The sequence below is a fragment of the Loxodonta africana genome, chromosome 5 (assembly GCF_030014295.1).
Source record: "Loxodonta africana isolate mLoxAfr1 chromosome 5, mLoxAfr1.hap2, whole genome shotgun sequence".
Lineage (NCBI taxonomy): Eukaryota > Metazoa > Chordata > Mammalia > Proboscidea > Elephantidae > Loxodonta > Loxodonta africana.
Window position 1 is genome coordinate 86,365,753 of NC_087346.1, and position 24,403 is coordinate 86,390,155.

Below are 24,403 nucleotides of genomic sequence, written 5' to 3' on the forward strand. Positions count from 1 at the left end.
ATTTATATGAAATGTCCAAAATAGAAAAATCTATAGAGACAGAAAGTAGATTAGCAGTGTTCTAGGGCTAGGGGAGAAGGAGGATGGGAAGACTGAGAAGCAATGGGTAAGGGGCACAGGATTCCTTTTTGGAAGGACTAAAATATTCTAAAATTAATCATGGTGGTGGTTGTACAACTCTGTGCGTATACGAACAACCATTGAATTGTACACTTTAAATTGATGAATTCTTTGGTATGTGAATTATATGTCAATAAAGATTTTTCCAGACACAAAAAGCATTGAACCATGATATCCAAAAATATACTAATGTAACCGTATAATTACTTTTTCTTTAGTTTTGTGTCAAGGAGTCTGCCGTCACAAGTGGCTTCAAATTGCCACATTTCTTAACACTATTTTAGAATCTATTTCATATCACAGGTGACACCCAAATGTTAGGTCATTGACTCTTAGCTGTGTGATAGCACTTACTATAAAAGAGATGTTAACTACACTCATAAAAGACAAGGCCATCGCCTCTCTGCTTTTTTCCACTTGGCATGCTTTGACTGTTCATATAATGTGTTTACTTTGCCCTGTAAGAGTTGTAGTTTAACTACTTGATTGATTTTTTTCCTGGGATATAAGTACGAGCAATAGCAAAGGGAACAGCAATTTGAAAAGAAGAATTCACTTAACCAGGATGTCTATGAAACGGATTTCACTTCTGCTAATACAACTGAGTTGTTGCTTTAACTGTGGAACTTGTGGAAAAGTGCTGGTGTGGCCAACAGACTATAGTCATTGGATCAATATGAAGACAATACTGGATGAACTTATTCAGAGGGGTCATGAGGTGACTGTTCTAACATCTTCAGCTTCCATTCTAATTGACCCCAACACACCATCTGCTATTAAATTTGAGGTTTATCCTACTGTTCTGACTAAAGATGATTTGGAGATTCTTTTTGTGGAATGGATCAGGAAATTGACATATGATCTGCCAAAAGACACATTTTGGACATATTTTTCACAAATACAAGAAATTGAGAGGGAATATTCTGATTGCATTCAAAGGCTCTGTAAAGATGTAGTTTTCAACAAGAAACTAATGATGAAATTACAACAATCAAGATTTGATATCGTTTTGGCAGATACCCTTGTTCCTTGTGGTGAGCTACTGGCTGAGCTACTTAAAATACCCTTTTTGTATAGTGTCCGGTTCACATATGGCTATACATTTGAAAAGTATAGTGGAGGACTTTTAACCCCTCCTTCCTATGTACCTATTATTCTGTCAGAATTACAAGATCGAATGACATTCCTGGAGAGGGTAAAAAATATGATATATGTGCTTTATTTTGACTTTTGGTTCCAGGCATTTAACGAGAAGAAGTGGGATCAGTTTTATAGTGAAGTACTAGGTAAGTCATGATTTTAGTTAATAGAATAAAGTCTTAACTTTCCTTGTGTCTTTGAAGGTGAGTTTTTATAAATAAGAAGAGAGAGGAATTTGTGTTTTGTAAGTAAAAGATGAAATGAAAACATGAAATGATCTATCAATCTCACAAATATTTTAGAGAGGCTTCTGTTATAGAATCAGTTAGAAGAACCTAGTGGCCCATCACAACAGACTCCTGAAAGTTGGAAACTCAAAAATTAAGTCACTTAGAATTTCTTTAATTAATTATGTATCTATTTTAATGTACTTTTATCTTTAAAAAGTCATATAAACCTCAATGAATGTCTGGATGATCACAGACATGTAGATTGAAGAGTGACACATGATTTCTAGCATAACTGTCTATGTAAAAAAACCCGTTGCCACTGAGTCGATTTTGACTCTTAGAGTTGCTATAGGACAAAGCGGGACTACTCCATAGTATTTCCAAAGAGCAGCTGGTGGATTTCACCTGCTAAACTTCTGGTTAGGAGCAGAGCCCTTAACCACTGTGCCACCAGGGCTCAAACTGTCTATATAACATTGGAAAAATAACTTCTTCTATAGCTCAATTTTTTTTATTCATTAATTGAAATATTTTTCCATATTACCTTCTCAGGATTCCTTCTCAGTTGAGAGATATAGTCACTTTACCCCAGACTCAAAAACTTACAGTTTGTGTCTACAATATTTTAGTAATCTGCTAGCCAAATAGCCATAATCCAGATAATATAATTCTGCACAACTTGTTTCTAGTGAACCCTAACAATTCCACAATTTTTCACTAAGTGCTTACAACTTATCTGGCTTATAGGCCTATCATGTTTTTGAAGGGCTGACATACAAGTTATCAGTCTGTATTCTTTGAAAACTGTGCCTCTCTATTTAAAAAAAAAAAAAAATCATAACTATTTCCTTAATTTTTTGAAAATTTTCCAGTTGTTAATTACAAATAGTTTTATTTGTTAATAATGTATTTTTCAGCTCTTAACTTGAACCAAATACAGTAGTTGATACAAAGAATTGAACCGTACTCACAAAAACCTCACAGTTCAGTTGGAAAACTGAGTGTCAATGGCCTGACTTGCTAAATTGTAGAAACTAGATTGAGTACTTCCAGGAAAGGTGTTTCTATCCATGGCTGTGGTAGAAATGATTGGGGAACTCAAATTCTGGTTGTTTACATTTTGGCATCTGTTACTTTTGCAACTGTGTTGTTCTTGTTGTCGGTTGTCCAGTCGGTTCTGACTCATAGTGACTTTGTGTACAACAGAACAAAACACTGCCCAGTCTTCCGTCATCCTCACAATTGTTCTTGTGCTTGAGCCCATTGTTGCAGCCATTGTGTCGATCCATCTCATTGAGGGTCTCCGTCTTTTTCTCTGACCTTCTTCTGCACCAAGCAGGATGTTCTTCTCCAGGGACTGGTCCTCCTGATAACTTGTCCAAAGTATTTGAAATGTAGTCTCACCATCCTTGCTTCTAAGGAGCATTCTGGTTGTACTTCCTCCAAAACAACTTCAGAGAAAACAAATGCATATTTAATTCTACAGTGGTTTAGGTTTAATAACTACTTATGACGGTGAATGTACTGACGTGACATTAGAGATGTAAGTCTTCCTTGACACTTTTAAATACTTTTGTCTCCATTATTCCAAGCTCTCTTCTGAAAATTTCCCTGATACTCAGGTGGCAAGTTTCTCCAGTTACCTCCACCTTTTGTTTCTCTTTTCTTTTCAGGAAGACCCACTACATTATATGAGACAATGGGGAAAGCTGAAATATGGCTCATTCGAACTTATTGGGATTTTGAGTTTCCTCGCCCATTCTTGCCACATTTTGATTTTGTTGGAGGGCTCCACTGCAAATCTGCCAATCCCTTGCCTAAGGTAAACCTGTTACTGTTGGTTTTGTATTTTCAACTGAAATGATTCTACGGAGTTTTTAAAAGTGAATGTATACATTTTGACAAACAGATGAAGCTGGATGAAATACTTAAATTTTGTTTTAAGGATTTAGGCTTTTCACCAGTATTGTAGCTTAGAGGAAGACCGTTCCTAAACAATATAAAGGAGTGAACATAAATGGGTGCTCCCAACAATATTTGCAGCCAACTCAAAGTTTATTTGCTTTAGAGGCTTGGTTTACAGCATTAAAACTATTTACCATTTGAAAATCCAGGGTTTTATGTCTTTGAGAATAAAAGGAATTGTTTAACATACCTATCAAAGGAACTGTCTTCTGCCATATATCAACCCTATAGGCAACTTCAGTAAAACTATGTCTGTATCACAAAAAAAAAAAAAAAGTTGCCTTCGAGTCAATTCCAATTCATAGCAACCCTATAGGACAGAGCAGAACTGCCTCACAGGGTTTCCGAGGAGTGGTCAACCACTATTAAGAGATCCATTTTGTCTACTTTTTATTGGCAGCAACATAAAACTGAGATCTTATTCAAGGATTAAAAGTCAATACTTACTTTGAGTGTAAATTGTTTATGTGATATATAATATCTTTTGTACAGTTCAAAAGCTGTGATATGATTAATGACAATTTTGTGCAATCTAATCTTATTGGGAAAAAATTCTCCTGTTCACATTAAAGGAAAATGACAGTGTTGGGGGAGAAGAAAATAGAGGACGGAGGGGAGGAAAAGTAGGATGAATAGTACCACAATAGTTAAAATATTTATAGTAAATGTTATTTAAATTACAGAAATAATATGGACATTCCAATATGTAACTACAAATGTATATTCATGGATTTTAAATGGAACTCTTATGACCATTTCACAGAAATTCCAAACTCAAGTCTTTTTCAATATAAGAGATTCTTAACCTCTAGACATTAAGGGGTACGTTAGGGGAATAGTTGGGAAACTATGAGAAAGTTTAAGGTGTGACATAAAAGGATTATGTAACAGAGAGAAATAGGGAAATACAGTCATCACCACCATAACAAATTTTTCTTAGTGTTCATAGTTAGGAAGTAAAATTCTAATGACTTCCAACTGAAAGAATTATCTGGAAAACCTTCCGGAATAAACACATATGATTTAGTAAAATTATAACCAAACATGTGTCACTATGTTGATTCCAACTCATGGTGATCCCATGTGTATCAGAGTAAAACTGTGCTCCATAGGGTTTTCCTTGGCTGATTTTTCATAAAAAGATCACTGTGCCTTTCTTTCGGTGCTTCTCTAGGTGGACTTGAGCTTTCAGCCTTTGGGTTAGCAGCTGAGCACAGTAATTATTTGTACTGTGCTGGGACTCCAGTAGAAATATAACTATATGGAATTAAAGCTGAGTTAAGACCCTGCTGTGATCCCTCCAAGAATTTTTGTTAGTAATTAATAATTGCAAATGAAGGGTCAGGATCCCTCTCACTACTGTGTAATAGCTTAATTTCATTTCTTGCTTCCACCACACACACATAAGCACATTTTCACAAATATACACAATAGAGGCCATAGATCTCATATCACACTCCTCCTCCAAAGGAACTAACTGATTAGTTTTTTAAAAAGCAGCCACTATTCTAATAATTTCTCCCTACCAATACTTGAAGATCACTGTGTGACGCAAACCTACAAAACAAAACGTTGACAGTTCCACCGTAGCAATGGCACCACAGAACAAAGGTCCAGAGATCTGCTTCCATAAAGATTACAGCCAAGAAATCCTATGGTGCTCAGTTCTACCCTGTAACATATAGAATTATTATGAGTTGGAAACAACTCTACAGCAACAGATTTAGTTTTGGTTGTCACTGTTTGATTTTTTTCTTTTTGTCAACAAATTAATAAATATTGTTCAATTTACTTTTTTTTTTTTTTTTTTTTGCTGTTTCATGATGAAGCAACTTCTTTCTTCACAGGAAATAGAAGAGTTTGTCCAGAGCTCTGGAAAACATGGTGTTGTGGTGTTTACTCTTGGGTCAATGGTCAGTAATGTCACAGAAGAAAGAGCCCATACAATTGCATCAGCTCTTGCTCAAATTCCACAAAAGGTACAAAAAGTGTCTTAATGGTGAACAAGTATTTCACTAGCCTATCCAACTCTTTAAAGGGCCTGATTATAGAAATTTTCGGTAGGAAGGTAAACTATCATGATGGCTCTAATTTATCTCAAATTTAAGTTTGAAAACAAAATATTGGCGTTAGATGTTAAAATAATATGAGGTCTTTTTAACTGATAATTACTTTAGCATTAATATTGTGATGAGAAATACATATATTCAATAGTTGCGGTGTGAAGTTTTGGCATTACAATGATTCTGTAGCCAGGTATATGGGAATTGCCGAATTCTGTCCTGTCATTTGCTCCTCTTTCTGGCAGGATTCTTGAATCACTATACTAACTGCCGACGTTATCAGAAAAGAGTAGAATTTAAATTTGGTGATTAGAATACTAGGTCAGATAGGAAAGTAAAAAATATTTCACAAAACAACAAAGTCTGGGGAATAGGACACTCTAGACTGAAGCACCATACGATCTTTTTGCAGTAAAAACCTGAAAAACTAAGTAAAACAGATAACAAACTACAATCCTGAAGCCAAAGCATCAAAGACAAGATAAATAACTTGATCAAGCACCAAATGGAATAAGAAACTGACAGAGAATGAAGAGAGCTACGGAGTGGAGGTCCCCTACCAGCTAATATGGTACCGATTTGTCATCTTGGACTACAGCCACCAAGGAACACAGACAGGGAGTATGGGAACTTCATAGACCTCTCACCAGGAGACAGAGGACTTGGTTACCAGGGATACAAGCTTCCACCCCAAACTTCTTCCTTCTAGGTGGCCTCGAACACTTTTCTGTTGGCAACTGTCACTCGGCCAGAGAAGCATCAGCTCACTGCCACCCAAGTCCACCCCACCCTCAAAGGCCAACACATTCAGCACAATTTTTTTGGTTGTTGTTTTGGCTTTTTTTGCTTGTTTTTCCTCTCACCCTTCCTTCACATCCTTTCTCCCGGCCAGCTAGGCCAGTGTGTAGTCCCTGCCCCTTCTTGAAGTGCTGTACCACATTGTTCAGATAGAGAGCCACCAATCAGGCCTCTCCAGTTCTATGCCACCCCCACCAGCCGGGTCTCTCAGCTCTATTTTTTTTTTTTTTCAGTTTCTTCTCTCTTTTCCTTCCTTCCTTTCCTTTGTCCTGCCCACCTAACCCTGTGCACTGCCCCTGCCGCTTCTTATCAGGTGATGTTGCACTGCTTGGTTAGAGAGCCATGGCACACTAACTGCCTAGGTCCATGCAGCCCCTACTAGCCAGCTCCTTAACTGCAATATTTTGTTTGTTTTTGTTTCTTTTCTCTCTCTCCTTCCTTCCTTTCTTTTCTCCCATCCACCTACCCTGCACACCACCCCCCCCTTCTCAATGGGCTGTGCTGAACCAGTCAGCTAGAGAGCCTCTGGCACATGGGCTCCATGGGTCTGCACCTCCCCCACAGACCAGATCTCTCGGCACCATATTTTTTCTTTTTCTCCTCCCTTTTCTTTCTCGCTGCCACCTAGGCTGTGTGTTGCCTCCACCTCTTCCAGAAGGATTGTGTCATAATGCCCAGTGAGAGAGACATCAGTGCGGTACCACTCAATTCTGTGACACCTCCAACGGCCAACTAACTCAGCACTATGTTTATTTTTATGGTTGTTGTATTTGTATTTTGGGGTATTTTTGTTTGTTTTTTTTCTTCTCTCTCTTTCCCTTTTTTCCTTTCCTTTCTCCCATCCACCTACACTGTACACTGCCCATGCCTTTTCACGACTGGCCAAGATACACCAGTCAGTGAAAGAACCATTGCCACATGGTCACCCCAGGTCTGCCCTGCCCCATGCAGCAAATCTTTCCACACCTCCACTTTATTTACTTATTTTTTTCCTTCTGTTTCTCTCTTTTCATTCTCTCACACACTTAGCTCCACACATCATATCCTCTCCCTTCTCTGCTGCCTAGCTAAACTGTGCACTGAGTGCTGTGCCCCTGAGTGGCACCAGTACATACTCCCAGAAAAGGGCCCTAACTCATAAATGATGCATCTCTTCCCTGCCTCTCCTGTTAGACCTGCCCTGTTACACTATAGCTGAGCAAATGACCCTGCTAATGGCAAATTTAGGACAATTCCAGTTAAACAGAAATTAAGGGGCTATTTAAAAACCAAACCAAACTTACAAGAATTATTACAGAGTCCTTCAATTAGAGAATCAATAACATCAGACAACAGCCTGAATCTTGGAAGTAGGACAGCATCAGCCAGATACCAACCTGGGTAATGAACTCTCAAGGATACAATGAAACTAAAATATCTGCAACATGGAACTGGAGAGGTCAATCTGTGGATGACAAGAACAGCAGAACAATAAAAGGGGGAACAAGCAGGGCAGGTATAGAACTTACAAATAGAGAAGAAGTCAAGGCAATTCAAATGATAAGACTGGTTTAAACTTAGGAAAGTAGGAGTAAATTTGAAGATAACCACAAAGAAAGTTAACAAGCCTCCTCATAAAAATAAAGAAGAAAAACATAAAGTCTCAATAAACACAAAATCTATAAAAACTAAATAAAGAAAAGAAAAACACAGAAAGAAAAGGAATTCAGCTTAAGAGAGTAAGAGGAACAAGGAAAACATCAGCACCACAAAAATAGCACTATAAAATGATAATAAACTCTCGCCTGTCAGTAATCACACCAAATATAAATGGCTTAAATGCACCAATAAAGAGACAAAGAGTGACAGAATAGATTAAAAACACTGGACCAAGGAATGCTCTGTCTACAAAAGAAACACCTTAGAAACAAAAATATAAATATATTAAAAATCAAAGGAGGAAAAAAATATATATAAAACAGTAACTGAAAAAGAGCAGGACTGGCAATCTTAATCTCAGATAAAAATTGAATTTAAACAAAAGCCACCATAAAAGACAAGAAAGAACCTAATACAATGATGAAAGAGACAATCCACCATAAGCATATAACCAAATATAAATATTATGCACCCAACTACAGGGCTCCAAAATACATAAAACAGACTCTAATGTACTAAACAGAGAAATAGTTCCACAATAATAGTAGGAGACTTCAACACATCACTCTCAGTAAAAGACAGAAAAGCTAGAAAGAAACTGAATAAAGATACAGAAGATCTAAAGGCCACAATCAATCAACTTGACCTTTAGACATATATAAAACACTCCATCCAACATCAACAAAGTACACATTCTTTTCCCATGCACATGGATCGTTCTGCAGAATTGACCATATCTTAGGCTAACAAAGGAGCCCTCAACAAAATCCAAAACACTGAGGTAATACAAATCATCTTCTCTCAGCACAACACCATAAAAGCAGCAATTAATACCAGGAGAAAAAAAATCACCTACAAGGAAACTGAATCATATCTAGCTGAAAAACCTCTGGGCAATAGAAGAAATCAAATACAGAATCAAAAAATTCCTAGAATCAAATGAGAATGAAAACATATAACAGCAAAAATTTGGGGACACAGCAAAAGCAGTGCTCAGGGGTCAATTTATAGGAGTGGATGCACACACGAAAAAAGAAGAAAGGGAAAAATGTAAAAATTAGCTATACAACTTCAACAAATAGAAAGAAAACAGCAAATGAAGCCTACACCCACCACAAGAAAGGGAATAATAAAGATCAGAGCAGAAATAGTTGATACAGAGAATAGAAAAACAATACAAAGAATCAACAACACCAAAAATTGGTTCTTCGAAAGAATCAACAAACCATTGGCCAAACTGATAAAAGAAAAATGAGAGGAAGCAAATAGCCCAAATAAGAAATTAAATGGGGACATTAAAACAGACCCAACTGAAATAAAACGGATTATAAAAGAGTACCATGAAAAACTATAATCCAAAAAATTGATAAAACCGTTTTGGAAAATGGTATGGTGCTTCCTTAAAAATCTAGAAATACAAATACCATACCATCCAACAACGCCACTTCTAGGAATTTATCCTAAGGAAATAACTGCTGTCACATGAATAGACATATGCACACCCATGTCCATTGCAGCATTACGATGTACATGCCCATCAACAGATGAATGGATAAATAAACTATGGTACATATACACAACGGAATGCTAAGCAACAGTAAAGAAAAATGATAAACTGCAAAAGATCTCACAACATGTATGAATCTGGAGAATATTATGCTGAGTGAAATAAGTCAATCACAAGAGGACAAATACTATTTGAGACCGCTATTATAAAAACACTTGAAAAGATTTACACACAAAAAGGAATAATGTTTTATGGTTAAGGGAGAGGGAAGGAATGGGGAGGGAAAAACACTAACTAGACAATAGATAAGAGGTAACTTTGGTGCAAGGTAAGACAGTACACAATACCAGGGGAGTCCGTACGACTTGACCAAGTCAAGGTCATGGAAGCTTTATAGACACATCCAAACTCCCTGGAGGACCAAATTACTGGGCTGAGGTCTGATGACCATAGTCTCGGGGAACATCTAGCTCAATTGGAATAAGATAGTTTATAAAGAAAATGGTCTACATCCTACTTTGGTGAGAGACGCTGGGGTCTTAAAAGCTTGCAAATAGCCATCTAAGGTCCCAACCCACCTGGAGCAAAGGAGAATGAAGAACACCAAAGGCACAAGGAAAATATTAGCCCAAAAGACAAAAGAGCCACATAAACCAGAGACTTCATTAGCCTGAGATCAGAAAAACTAGATGGTACCTGGCTACCACCAATGACCACCCTGACAGGGAACAGAGCAGAGTCCCTGAAAGAGCACAAAAAATGTATGGAGCAGAACTCAAGTTCATGTAAACAGAAAACTTAAGGGTCTCACTGAGACCAGAGGAACCCTCGAAGCCATGGCTCGCAGACACTCTGTTAACCCAGAACTAAAGCCATTCCCAAAGTCCACTCTTCAGACAAAGATTAGACTGCACTCTAAAACATATAATAATACTGGTGAACAGGGTACTTCTTAGTTCAAGCAGATACACGAGACCAAATGGATGGCTCCTGTCCAGAGGTAGGATGAGAAGGCAGGAAGGAACAGGACCTGGCTGGATGGACACAGGAAATCTGGGGTGTAAAGGGGGAGAGTGCCGTCACATTATAGGGATCACAACTAGTGTTGTATAACAATATTTGTATTAATATTTGTATGAGAAATTAACTTGAGCTGTAAACTTCCACCTAAAGCACAATACAAAAAGAAAACAAACAAACAAAAGATGCATTGCATTGGGCAAATCTGCTGCAAAAGAACTCTTTGAAATGTTGAAAAGCAGAGATGTCACCTTGAAGACTAAGGTGCACCTCACCCAACCCATGGTGTTTTCAATTGCCTCATATGCATGTGAAAGCTGGATGATGAATAAGGAAGACCAAAGAAGAATTGATGCCTTTGAATTATGGTGTTGGCCCAGGATATTGAATATACCATGAACTGCCAAAGAACAAACAAATCTGCTTGGAAGAAATACAACCAAAATATTCCTTAGAAGCAAGGATCACAAGACTATGTCTCACAATCTTTGGACATGTTATCAGGAGGGATCAATTCCTGGAGAAGGATGTCATGCTTGGTAAAGTAAAGGGTCACTGAAAAAGAGGAAGATCCTCAACAAGATAGATTAACACAAGGGCTGCAACAATGGGCTCAAGAATAACAAGGATTGTGAGGACAGCACAGGACCAGGCATTGTTTTGGTCTGTTGTACATAGGGTTGCTAAGAGTTAGAACTGACCGGACAGTATCTAACAACAGCAACAACATAATTTTGCAGTTCTGTTCATGGAATAAAGTATTTTCTTTGTCTTAATAGGTGGTGTGGCGATTTGATGGCAAGAAACCAGATAACTTAGGACCCAATACAAGACTCTATAAGTGGATTCCCCAGAATGACCTCCTTGGTAAGATTACAGAATAAATACTGAAAATATGAGTAACACTCAGAGGGATAATAGTTCAACAGAAAACCAATTTTTCAGCATTTGTTATTTAAAAAACTCAAAAATGAAGTGTACATTTTTTATATTTATTTTCTTGTTCTAGTGGGGAAAAAAAACATGAAATATAACAACTGGCATTTTGTTATGGACAGTCATTATAATCCTTCAGGCCAGAAGCAAAGTATTTGTTATTTCAGGGGTAATCACTTCTTGTTTGGACTTTTATAATAGCCTCCTGGATCATTTCTCTGTCCCCTAATACTCTCACCTCATACCTATCCTCTCCAAAGCTACAGAGATAGTTCAAATGCAGATGAACATTAACAGTATCTCCTTTAGAACCAGCGACTCTCCATTTTCTTTAGGAAAATATCCAAAATCTTTATCATGAACTGATGAAATGTTTCATGATAAAAGATCGCCTTCCCTTCTTCTGAGTCCAGCATCACCATCATCACACTTCCTCCTGCCTTGGACACCCTATGTATCAGACTCAGTCTTTTTCTCACTGTTTCTGTAATAGAATATGCTCTGCTGTGTCCCCTATTTTTGCTCATGTTGTTACTTTTATCCAGAATATTCTCCTTCAATTCAATTTATCCACCTGACAATTTTCTATTCATTTTTCAAGTCTCCAGGCACACACCATTTCTCCCATGAAGCCTGCACTTATTACTCCAGTAGACCTAGTTGTTTCCTGCTCAGGGATCTAAAAACAATTTAAATATAGTTTTATGGGCAAGATAATCTGTTTCCCAGATATCACTGTCTTATTGAGTTCCTTATATTTCCCATTTCATTTCTAAGAATTATAATAAATAATTTTGGTAAATTTCACCCATTCCTAGGTCATTCAAAGACCAAAGCTTTTATAACTCATGGTGGAACTAATGGCATCTATGAAGCTATCTACCACGGGATCCCTATGGTGGGCATTCCCTTGTTTGCTGATCAACCTGATAACATTGTTCGCATGAAGGCCAAAGGGGCAGCAGTGAGTCTGGACTTGAACACAATGACAAGTACAGATTTGCTCAATGCTTTGAAGACTGTCATCAATGACCCATCGTGAGTGGTTATAATAAGTTTTGTGTTTGTTTGTTCATTTTTTGATGATGTTGGGGGAATGATATGTCAAATGTTTAAGGATAATGGGAAAGTTTTGAAACAGCTAATAAGGAGATAGAGAGGAATCACTCTAGTTGGAAAGGGAAGAATTATGAGATGAGAACAAATTTGAAATAGGGACCATGACTGTTATAAAAATACTACTCTGCACAGTTGTGTGACACTCTTAGCATACAATTCTAAATGTTTTAAGCTATTCTAAAATCGTTACTCCTACGCATCTGTCAGTTTGTCTTACCGTGGGGCCTTGTGTGTTGCTGTGATTCTACGTCACTGGTATTCAAGTATCAGCAGACTCACCCATGGCAGACAGGTTTCAGCTAGTTTCAGACTAAGACAAACTAGGAAGAAGGACCCGGTTGTCTACTTCTGAAAAGAATTAGCCAGAAAACCTTATGAATAGCATTGGAACATTTTCTGACATAGTGCCAGAAGATGAGCCCCTCAGGATGGAAGGCACTCAAAATACTATCGGGAAAGAGCTGCCTCCTAAAAGTAGAGTCCAATTTAATGATGTACATAGAGTCAAGCTTTAGGAATCTTCATATGCTGATGTGGCACTACTCAAAATGAGGAGAAACAGCTGTAAACATACATTAATGATTGGAATGTGGAATGTACAAAGTATGAGTAGAGGGCCAGTGAAAAAGAGGAAGATGTGGAATAAGATGGATTGACTCAGTGGCTGCAACAGTGGGCTCAAGCATAACAATGATTGTGATGATGGCACAAGACCAGGCACAGCATTTCATTCTGTTGTACATGGGGTTGCTATGAGTTGGCACTGACTCAACAGCACCTAATAATATATAAATATAAAATGGTTTATTTTTAGTAAATCAACATGACATAATCAACCTCAAATTTTCATTACATTTAATGCTTCCCCAAATTTCTAGCCTCATAATTTGCTACCATCACTAGAAATGGTAAAAAAAAAAAAAAGAGGTGAAAATACATACAATTAAAACCATGAAAAATGTGTATCGCACACTGTCATGGACTAAATTACACCCCCCAAAAATGTATCAATTCGGCTGGCTGGGACATGTCTTTGTATTGTGTGGTTGTCCTCTATTTTGTGATTGTAATTTTATGTTAGAGAGGATTAGGGTGGAATTGTAATTTTATGTTAAAAAGGATTAGGGTGGGATTGTAACACCCTTACCAGGTCACATCCCTGATCCAATGAAACTGAATTTCCTTGGGGCACGGCCTGTACCGTATTTATTCTCTTAAGAGATAAAAGGAAAGGGAAGCTAACAGAGAGTGGGGACCTCATACCACCAAGAATGGACCACCAGGAGCAGAGTATGTCCTTTGGACCTGGAGTCCCTGTGCCTGAGAAGCTCCTCAACCTGGGGAAGACTGATGACAAGGAATCTTCCACCAGAGCCGACAGAGAGAAAGCTCTCTCCTGGAGCTGACACTGCAAATTTGGACTTGTAACTACCCAGACTTTGAGAGAATAAATTTCTCTTTGTTAAATCTACCCACTTGTGGTATTTCTGTTATAGCAGCAGTACATAACTAAGACACAAACCAAACTCTTTGCCATCATAAAAGTATGCAAAGCCTTAGTTCTTCTGATTATGATTATTTTTGTCTTATTTGGAAGAATTGTAAAATTAAAGTTGATTGATTTGAAAGATACATGTTGGAATTGTTGTTATTAGGTTTTGTAGAGTCAGTTCCAACTCACAGCCATCCTTTGCAAAACATAAGGGGACATGGCCCAATCCTGCACCATCCTCACAATCATTGCTGTGTTTGAGCACAGTGTTATGTCAACCCATCTCTTTGAGGGTATTACTATTTTTCACTGACCCTCTTCTTTACCAAGCATGATGTCCTTCTCCAGGGGATGGTTCGCCCTGATAAAGTGTCCAAAGTATATGAGATGAAATCTCATCATACTCACTTCTAAAGAGCATTCTGGCCATAATTCTTCCAAGACAGATTTGTTTGTTCTTCTGGTAGTCCGTGGTACATTCAATATTCTTCACCAATACCATAAATCAAAAGCATCAATTCTTCTTTGGTCTTCCTTCTTCACTGTAAAGCTTTTGCATGCATATGAGGTGATTGAAAATACCATGGCTTGGGTGAAACACAAATTAGTCCTCAAACTGACATTTTTGCTTTTCAACACTTTAAAGAGATCTTTTGCTGCAGATTTGCCCAACACAATACGTTGTTTGATTTCTTGACTGCTGCTTCCAAGAGTGTTGATTGTGGATCCAGGTAAAATGAAATCCTTGAAAACGTCAATATTTTCGCCATTTATCATAACGTTGCTTATTGGTCCAGTTGTGAGAGTTTTTGTTTTCTTTATTTTGAAGTGTAATCCATACTGAAGGCTGTAGCCTTTGATCTTCATCAGTTGGAATGTTGGAATGTTCCCTGTTCAAAAGACAAAATTTATGAAATCAGACATGCATTAATTTCAATTATATAATTAATGCTATTATTATCACAATTATTCTGCATAGGTTTTCACCTTTTCGTTCATAATGACTTTAAGAGGAAATAAAATATTTAATTTGAAAATTGATTGATGATTATAGTACCTTGGACATTTACATGTTAAATGCAGCAATATTTTAATTTTAGTACACCTGTTGCTCATTCAGAAACCTGGTGCCGTAGTGGTTAAAAGCTATGACTGCTAACCAAAAGATTGGCAGTTCGAATCCACAGGGCTCCTCTTGGAAACTGTATGGGGCAGTTCTACTCTGTCCTATAGGGTCGCTATGAGTCTAAATCGACTCAACCGCAACAGGTTTTTTGGTATTGCTCATTCTACATGATAACCATGTTAAGCATATTTTGTTTTTATTATTTTAAAAGGAATATACCTTTCATTTGTAAGTTCATATAAAATTATATATCTCTACTATAGATGTCTTTATAAAATTTTAATTGTCAATAAATATGATGGTGGTATTGAAATGTGAAGAGAGTTTATTAGCTTATGTCTAATGAATGCTTATCACATGCTAGGCATTTTAGTTAGGTCCTTTGCTTGTATTAAGTGACATCATCATTACATTCTTTCTCTATTATATTCCAAAAATACTTCGGGAGTAGTGGCCTTTCGATTGTGTTTTTTAAGTAACATAGAGCCAAGTTACCTCCATTGCTATTGATTGCTACAGTGTCATGCTATTATAGCACTTTGGGATTCAGAGTTTATAAACCATATGCCTGCATTCACACTTCTCCCTTGATCATAGTGATTTTCAATAGAGAAAAAAAATATACAACTACAATGTCTTGAAGTGACATGTTGAGCAATATCCACAATCTAAAATAACAATACTAACAAAAATAACAATAGAAAACATTTACTGAGTCTCTACTACATGATAGGAACAATTCTAAGTATTCTAAGACACAATCCATTATTCCTCACAATAGTCAGATAAAAGAGGCACTATGCCTGTATATTCCATTTTAACAAAGAGACAACTAAGGCACAGAGAATAAATAGCTTGCACAGAACAGGCAGCAAGTAAATGTCAGAATCAAGTTTCAAACCAAGACAATCCACTTTCACACATTTAACTACTCAATCACTGATGTAAGATCAATACCAATTCTTGGCCAACACTAACTCCTGACCAGCCCTGCCTAGACACATGCCTTGACCTCATGATAGACCAGCCTCCTATTTCTGGATAGTGGTATTATTTTTAAACATGTACACCTGGTCCATTAACAATTTCTTACTGGATAATTCAAACCCCCGACTCTTAAATATGACCTTTTGTTCTACTTTTTCATTTTTTGCTTTAAACTTAGCTCTTTCAAATCTCTTTCCTAAAAATACATGTCCTCCCCAAACTTCTATTCTTCCTTACACATTGAAATCCTATATATTTAACAAATTGTAGCCTGTAAACTAAAATCATCTCAGAGGAAAATAATATATTTTTCTTCCAATCGTATGTGCCACTCATTTTACCATCTACATGAAAATTTCACTTATTTATCTTTTCTGGTTATTCTCTAAGTTGATGTCTATTTGATTTTTCTTCAGCTATAAAGAGAACGCTATGAGGTTATCAGCCATTCATCATGATCAGCCTGTTAAGCCCCTGGATCGAGCCGTCTTCTGGATTGAGTTTGTCATGCGCCACAAAGGAGCCAAGCACCTTCGCCCAGCCGCCCTCAGCCTCACCTGGTACCAGTACCACTCTTTGGATGTGATTGGGTTTCTACTGGCTTGTGTGGCAATTGTTAGTTTTCTTGTCCTAAAATGTTGCTTGTTTGGCTATCAAAAGTATTTTAAGACAGAAAAGAAGAAAAAGAGGGAGTAGGCCTCTTTAAGGCCTAAGACTAATAGGCATGATAAGTGAGAGCGTTACATTTAATTCAACCGTTATGGTTCAACTTGTGGAAAGATTCTCCTCCACATTTTGCAAAAGCTGAGCCTTTTCTGCTTTCCTCAGATATTTCACTCTTAGTTAATTGTTATGATGTTGGTTAATCCATTCTTCCCTAAGGAGGAATAATCCTATGTGTTTTTTGATGAGTTCCTCCTCAATATTCCTCTTGAAATGGACAGTTCCATTCATCAGATAGATTATATGCAGGGTATTATTCTCATTTTGCAAATCCAGAAAAAATTCTACTTTGGTGATGTCTTATGTATCGTTTCATAGCGGGGACAAAAACTAAAACTCACCTAAGCCTCAACCTATTTAGTTGGAAAGATCAGGAAGCCTGATGTTTTCACTGTGAATTTTCAGAAATATTATCTACATGCATAATGTGCATTCATACGGAATACATACATCCCTCATGAACCATAAAGTATTTCTTCATGAACTTTTTCTTTCTTTCAGAAGTTCTGTGTAGTTTTAACTGGCTTCCTACCTAAAATTGCACAATCCTGCGAAGTCTTTAGATAGAAAGGCTAAAGATATTTTCCACACAAGCCTTCAATATGTTTGAGTTATTGTTTTCCCTTATTGAATGACCTTTGAAGCTGGATATTAAGACATAAAATAAAAGGAGAGAGTAGTTCCTGTTATTAGGAATGATAGGTGGGGCCCAACAAGTTTAGTCCAATGCCTCCGGATTATAATGTTTAAAGATCCCTTAATAGCATCTCTCATTTTTTGACCTTATCAATCCAGATACTTTAATACCTATCATACTTAGGCCTTAAGTTGGGCCTTAACTTGTCAATTCACATAATTTAATACTTAGGATACTTAGGATAGAAAAACCAGAACTCTATACAAATCTTTTATATAGATTCTTCCCTCCACCCCATTGAAAAAGTAAATTGCAGATTGAATAAACAGCCAAATTGTGTCATATGCAACAATTTTTGTAACCTTTGCATTAGAAAGCACTTGAAATGGCAAAAAAGTTATCCAAACATATCTTTGAATATCAGTAATCAGAACCTTTGGACCCAGAACAAATGAACCACAGACAAGAAAAAAAAAACATTTCTTTGTGATTTCTTCCGCCAGATAAGAGAACTTAAAACATTTGGGTGGAATAAAGGCATATTTAGCATTTTTGATAACTGGAAATTTTTATAACACTCTTCTATGGTAAGCTAGGGGTCCGTGGATGGCACAGTTAAGCATTTGAGTGCTAACTAAAAGGTTTGTGGTTTGAACCCATCCAGAGGTCCCTTGGAGGAAAGATTTGGCAATGTTTCTGAAAGATCACAGCCTTGAAAACTCTGTGGCGTACTCTGCATATTTCGGACCTCAATGAGTTGGATTCTACTCTACAGCAACTAGTTAGATTTCGGTTTTGGTTTCCATATAGCAAAGATATTTTCAGAAATAGTTGTAAATGAAATTAATTATGATAATAATGGTCAATGAATATTTTCTTTTGTTAAACTTATATCTTTCATTAAACTTTGAATCATGCCATTAAAAAGAAAAAAAATAATATCACATTACTAAATAGAAAAGAATCGATTCGACAGCACTGGGTTTTTTTTAGAGAGAAAAAATAATTTATTTATGATTTTTCATTACATTAATATTGGTTTCTTTTTCATTTTTAAGTGGGAGGATACCTTATACCTACACATTAGTCTGAGACAATAATGTAGCTCAACTCGCACTACCTATGCCCAATTCCTATCTATTTCTGCTTTCAAGAAGTAACTTCTGCACATTTGATAATGACTCTGTCCATCTTGATTGTCTTTGCAATTCTTAGAAAGACCGCATACCAGATACATCATACTTTATCTACTCATGCATAATTAAAGTGTCCTTTTATCCATACAGCAACATATGTAATTACAGTTAGGGAAAGTCATAAACATGAAGGTACATTTCGCAGAAAGTCATAAAAGTCCCACAATATATTAAATTCTACAAATTGCAATATTTTCCATCTGGTTGTTTCCTCAGGACTATGCAAGCATCACAGTGGTTGGAGACAAAAATCAATGATTAGGAACTTAATCTTCAAAAGAATATAGGAAACTGAGTCTGTCTATGTTGAAGACTGAAAGTATGATCAAGAGTTTTCTAAATTAATTTCTATATAAAATGTAATATTTATTAAATGATATGATATGTCATACAAATATACTAATCACAAGTTTCATGTTTATTCTTAAAACCCAACAATAATCACAGTAATCACTCAATAACAATAATGAAGAGGGGAGGGAACTTGGCAGAATATGTCATTCCAGTGCTTTCTCTTGATAAAGCTTATCATTCAACCAGCTAGCAAAAAGAAATGTTTAGAGGGTCCGGATTCAACAACATAAAACTGAATTTGGAGCAGAGATAAAATAAACCAAAAGCTGGCACAGCAGACAATATTTAAATTTTTTTCATGTACTGACATCTTAAAAACTTTTGTGCCTTTGGGCACAGCATTATGGTGAGATTCAGATAAGTGAGAAGCATGGCTTTCCTTCGAAAACAGTGTGTGAAAGTGGGGTATACAGAGATCAAGTAATAGATTGCTGACAAAGGTCAGCTGATAGTAGGTACATGGGTCTGCAGTCCCACCTGTGGTCCCCAAATGTATAATCAGAATAATAATAGGTTGGGGTTTGGGTGACAGTAGTAGCTAGATCAGTTTTGGTCCAAGAGAGTCCATTCTCTTGGTACGGTCCCATCACCACTCTGTTCCTACACCTAGCAAACCAGAGCTAGAGTGGCCAATGATTTGGTGCCATCCCTACGGGGGTGGAGCCCTGGTGGAGCAGTGGTTAAGAGTTCAACTGCTAACCAAAAGGTTGGCAGTTTGAATCCACCAGCGGCTCACTGGGAGCCCTATGGAGCAGTTTTACTGTTTTTTATAGGGTCGCTATGTGTTGGAATCAACTGGGCAGCAGTGGGTTTTTTGTACGGAGGTATTAATTTTACCAGTTCAAAGTATATGAAAATGTATCACAGATTCAATTGCCAAATCCCTCATTATTAAATTGGTTGACCAGCTTTTTGTATATGTTAATATTTTTATTTTGGTAAGGTATAAATATTTCTTGTTAAGATTATGTTGGAAACCCTGGAGGCATAATGGTTAAGTGCTATGGCTGCTATCCAAAAGGTCAGCAGTTCAAATCTGCCAGGTGCGCCTTGGAAACTCTATGGGGCAGTTCCACTCTGTCCTGTAGGGTTGCTATGAGTCAGAATTGACTCGACGGCAGTGGGCTTTTGGTTTAAGTTTACGTTTATTTTTTGGTCTGACGTTATTCTGATAAAATGTATAATATTTTATGTTTGATTTTTCTGACATTTGGGAAATCCATTGACTTCCAATATTACTGTATTCTATATTTTTATAGAACTTTTAATAGAGTATTATGATTTTTCAGTTGCTACTTCTACATTTTCTCAGTAGACAGCCATATTATCCACAGGTGATGACAAATTCTTCTCCTGTGCTCTAGTTATTCTTTTCTCATATTTTTATTGACTTATTGAATTAGCCAGGACTTTCAATACAATGCCGAAGAGTAATACTGACAACTAAACACTGTTGTCAAGTTCTTGACTTTCACAATAATAAGTCATTAGGAAAAAGAAAAAACCTCAGCAAATTTTAAGTAATTTATACATGTGCTTAAACAGATCAATCAGTATATACGTATTTTTAGTTGAGAACACATATCCCCTTCTGACCTCAGCCTTATTTAATCATTTTAGTTTTTGTTTCTTCTGTTGTTGATCACAACATATGCTTAAACAAATCATGATAACCTCCCTTACATATGCATATGTCTTTGTATATGGAGAAAGAAATGAAAGGATACACATGAGGTAATCAACACACCAGTCCCTGGAAGGTGCTGCTCCTTGCTGGTTGGGTAGGGGGAGGGGGGAAATTGGAGGTAAGTCTAAAGAGTGGGTAATTTTTTAAAAAGTGCATTTTATAGAATTATGATACTTTGTTTATGTAAAAGTAAATGTCCGCATGTATATATTCACTTTTAATTTATCTTGTGTTGCTATTTTTTTAAATATACACAACTGTACACCATTTCAACAATTTCTCTAACTCCATTTCAGTGACACTGATCACGTTCTTCGAGTTGTGCAACCATTCTCACTCGCCTTTTTCCAGTTTGTTCCTTCCTGTTATGGATTGAATTGTGTCCCCCCAAAATGTGTGTATCAATTTGGCTGGTCCATGATTACTGGTATTATGTGATTGTCCATCATTTTGTCATCTGATATGATTTTCCTATGTGTTGTAAACCCTGCCTCTATGATGTTAATGAGAGGGGATAGGCAGCAGTTGCGTTGATGAGGCAGGACTCAGTCTGCAAGATTGGATTTTGTCTTGAGCCAGTTTCTTTTGGGATATAAAAGAGAGGAACGACCAGAGAGACATGGGGACCTCATGCCACCAATAAAGCAGTGACGGGAGCAGAGTGCACTGTTTGGACCTGGAGTTCCTGTGTGGAAATCTCCTAGTCCAGGGGAAGATTGATTAGAAGGACCTTTGTCAAGAGCCAACAGAGAGGTTAAGCCTCTGGAGCTGATGCCATAAATTTGGACTTCTAGCCTACTAGGCTGTGAAAAAATACATTTCTCATTGTTAAAGACATCCACTTGTGGTATTTCTGTTATAGCAGCACTCGACTACACTGGGGGGGGTTAGGTAACTTAGACACTCCCCCATTAGTGTAGATCCCCCCCAATGCTGTCAGGTCGATTCTGAATCATAGCCACCCTATAAGACAGGATAGAACCACCCTGTAGTTTTCAAGGCTGTAATCTTTACTGAACAATAAGCATCATCATGGTAAATGGAGAAAACATTGAAGTTGTCAAGGATTTCATTTTACTTAGATCCACAACCAACACCCATGGGAACAGCAGTCATGAAATCAAACAGCGTATTGCATTGAGCAAATCTGCCGCAAAAGACCCCTTTAAAGGGTTAAAAAGCAAAGATGTCACTTTGAAGACCAAAGTACACCTCACCCAAACCATGGTATTTCAATATTATCCTATGCATGCAAAAGCAGGACAATGAATAAGGAAGACCGAAGAAGAATAACACCTTTGAATTACGATGTGTTGGTGAAGAATACTGAATATACTGTGGACTATTTAAAAAAAAAAAAAAAATTTTTTTTTTTTTTTTTTTTTATTAGAAGAGCAAACAAAACTGTCCTGGAAGAAGTACAGCCAGAATGTGAATTCCGCGAGCATGGGCCAACTGCCACACTTCATTTGCTGTGAAATGAGTCCTTTGATCCAAAGCAATGCTGCGTGGCATACCACGATGGTGGATAAGGCATTCTGTGAGTCCACACGCAGTAGTTTTGGCAGAAGCATTGCATGCACAGAAGGCAATTCTGTATCCATAGTGTCTATCCCAGTGAGAAAGAAACGCTGCCCTTTCCAAAATGGAAGAGGTCTAATATAATCAACACACTACCAGGTTGTGGGGTGATTGCCTCAAGAAATAGTGCCTTATCAGGGACTCAGTGTTGGTTTTTGCTGTTGGTAGATTGGGGGCTTAGCAGTGGCTGTAGCCAAGTTGGTCTTGGTGAGTGGTTATACTTGTTGCTGAGCCCATGTATAATCTCCATCCCAGCCACCATAATCACCTTGTTAATTAGCTTACAGAGAATCACAGGAGCGGCTGAGGAGAGTGGACAATTGGTTTCCATAGAAGGCATGATCCAATCCAATTGATTGTTAAAGTCATCCTCTGCCAATGGGACTCTTTAGTGAGCATTCACATAAGATACAAATATTTTCACTTCTTTGGCCCTTTCAGAGAGGTCTATCCAAATATCTCTTCTCCATACCTTTTTGTCACCAATTTTCCAATCATGTTCTTTCCAAGTCCCTAACCATTCAACTAATCTTTGGCCATCGCCCATGAAATCCATACACAATCTCATGTCTGGCCATGTCTCCTTCCAAGACAAGTGAACAATCAGGTGCAGTACTTGGAGTTCTCTCTATTCGAAGGATTTCCCTTCACCACCGTCCTTCAGGGAGGTCCCAGATACGGGCTGCAGCGCTGCCGCTAGCCATATTTGAGAGGTGCTTCCATATCATGTAGAACTATCTGTAAACCAGGCACAAGTTTTTTCTTCCTCAGGCAACTGATCATAATGAACTCTCCATCAGGCCATACTTGCAGACTGGGGGATGGGGGGAGGAAGGTAATGTGACAAGAATGGAGACCATGGGTATTTAAGCCACTTCTTCATGCAACTTACTTGTGCCTTCAGGTCTTGCTCGAGCCCAATCTCATGTATACCACTTCCATTTCATGAGGGAGTGCTCCTGTGCACATCTGACTTTATGACTTCATGGGTCAGACAATACCCAGTTCATGATAGAGAGTTCATGGGTCAGACAACACCCAGTTCATAATAGACAGTGTGGTGACGGTGGCCCATGGTTTGGCATTCAGGCTGTCCTAAGGCACTGTAACAAATCAAAAACTATTTCGAAAAACGAGAATAGTTATCTGCAGAGGATGGCGGGGATTGGCTCCAAAATCCTAAGGGTCTGCATTGTGATTCACCAATAGTGGCCTGAAAAACTAAAAAATGTATCTCTACCTGCCACTAATACATCAATTTCCACTGGATCAGCCAGATCATGTGACCTAAGGGCCAGGACAGCTTGCATGGCAACCTGAACCTGTTGCAGAGCCTTGTCTTGTTCTGAGTCCCACTCAAAACCCACAGCTTTTGAGGTGGAGCCAAGATGGCAGACTAGTCAGACACACTCAGAAATTCCACTGCAATAGAGACCCAAATCACCGAGTAAAACAGATACAGACGTCAATCCAGGAATCCTGAACCTCAAATGAAGGGAGAAAGTACTAGTTCAGAAGTCACTGAGGAGAAGAAACAGATAGATATCACGGAAGAAATACAGATACAAAGTGGACTTTCCTGGCCAAGAGGCATGTCTCAGTATGGTTGTCTCAGAATAAAACCAAGAATCCTGCACACGGAAGGGCACCTCTACAGAGCTCCCAGTAGGAGAAAAGGTACAGTGCAGACACATCCATGGCTAAGTAAGACCACATTTACTGGCTGCACTTCAAGGAAGAGCTCAGACTCCTCCAGGAGAATGTTCCTACAACCCTTGCCCTTCTGGTGAACACTAGTTACATCTGTCTCATCCCAGCAAACATGACTGCCGGAAATAACAGTACCAACCCACATTATTGCCCCTGCCTTCTCCCGCCTTCTCATCTTTCTCCTCCTCCCTGCCACCTGTGGCCCCAAGGTGAATTAGCCCAGACCCCAGGCCCTTCCCCACCATCTCCAGAGCTCTCCACAACAAACATACACATATTGATAATCACAATAAACATAATTTGCTTAAATGCACCCATATAAAGAGCGTGACAGAAAGGATTAAAGAAAAATGTCCCATCAATATGCTGTCTAC

General features: G+C 37.8%; 1 protein-coding gene across 5 annotated transcripts; it reads left to right on the forward strand.

The window, feature by feature from the left end:
• The first annotated feature begins 557 nt into the window (after positions 1-557).
• Positions 558-17,121, forward strand: LOC100670349 (UDP-glucuronosyltransferase 2B31-like). Of its 5 annotated transcripts, XM_010594165.3 has the most exons (7): positions 558-995; positions 1,347-1,406; positions 3,164-3,312; positions 5,303-5,434; positions 11,261-11,348; positions 12,236-12,455; positions 16,558-17,121. In XM_010594165.3, exons 1-7 carry the CDS (start codon positions 686-688, stop codon positions 16,835-16,837), a joined length of 1,239 nt encoding a protein of 412 aa, XP_010592467.2. In that variant the 5' UTR covers positions 558-685; the 3' UTR covers positions 16,838-17,121. The 5 variants fall into 5 exon arrangements, with proteins under 5 accessions (XP_010592467.2, XP_010592466.3, XP_003414219.2 ...); XM_010594164.3 differs by having other exon boundaries at positions 558-1,410; positions 3,168-3,312; XM_003414171.3 differs by having other exon boundaries at positions 558-1,406.
• Positions 17,122-24,403: the final 7,282 nt, after the last annotated feature.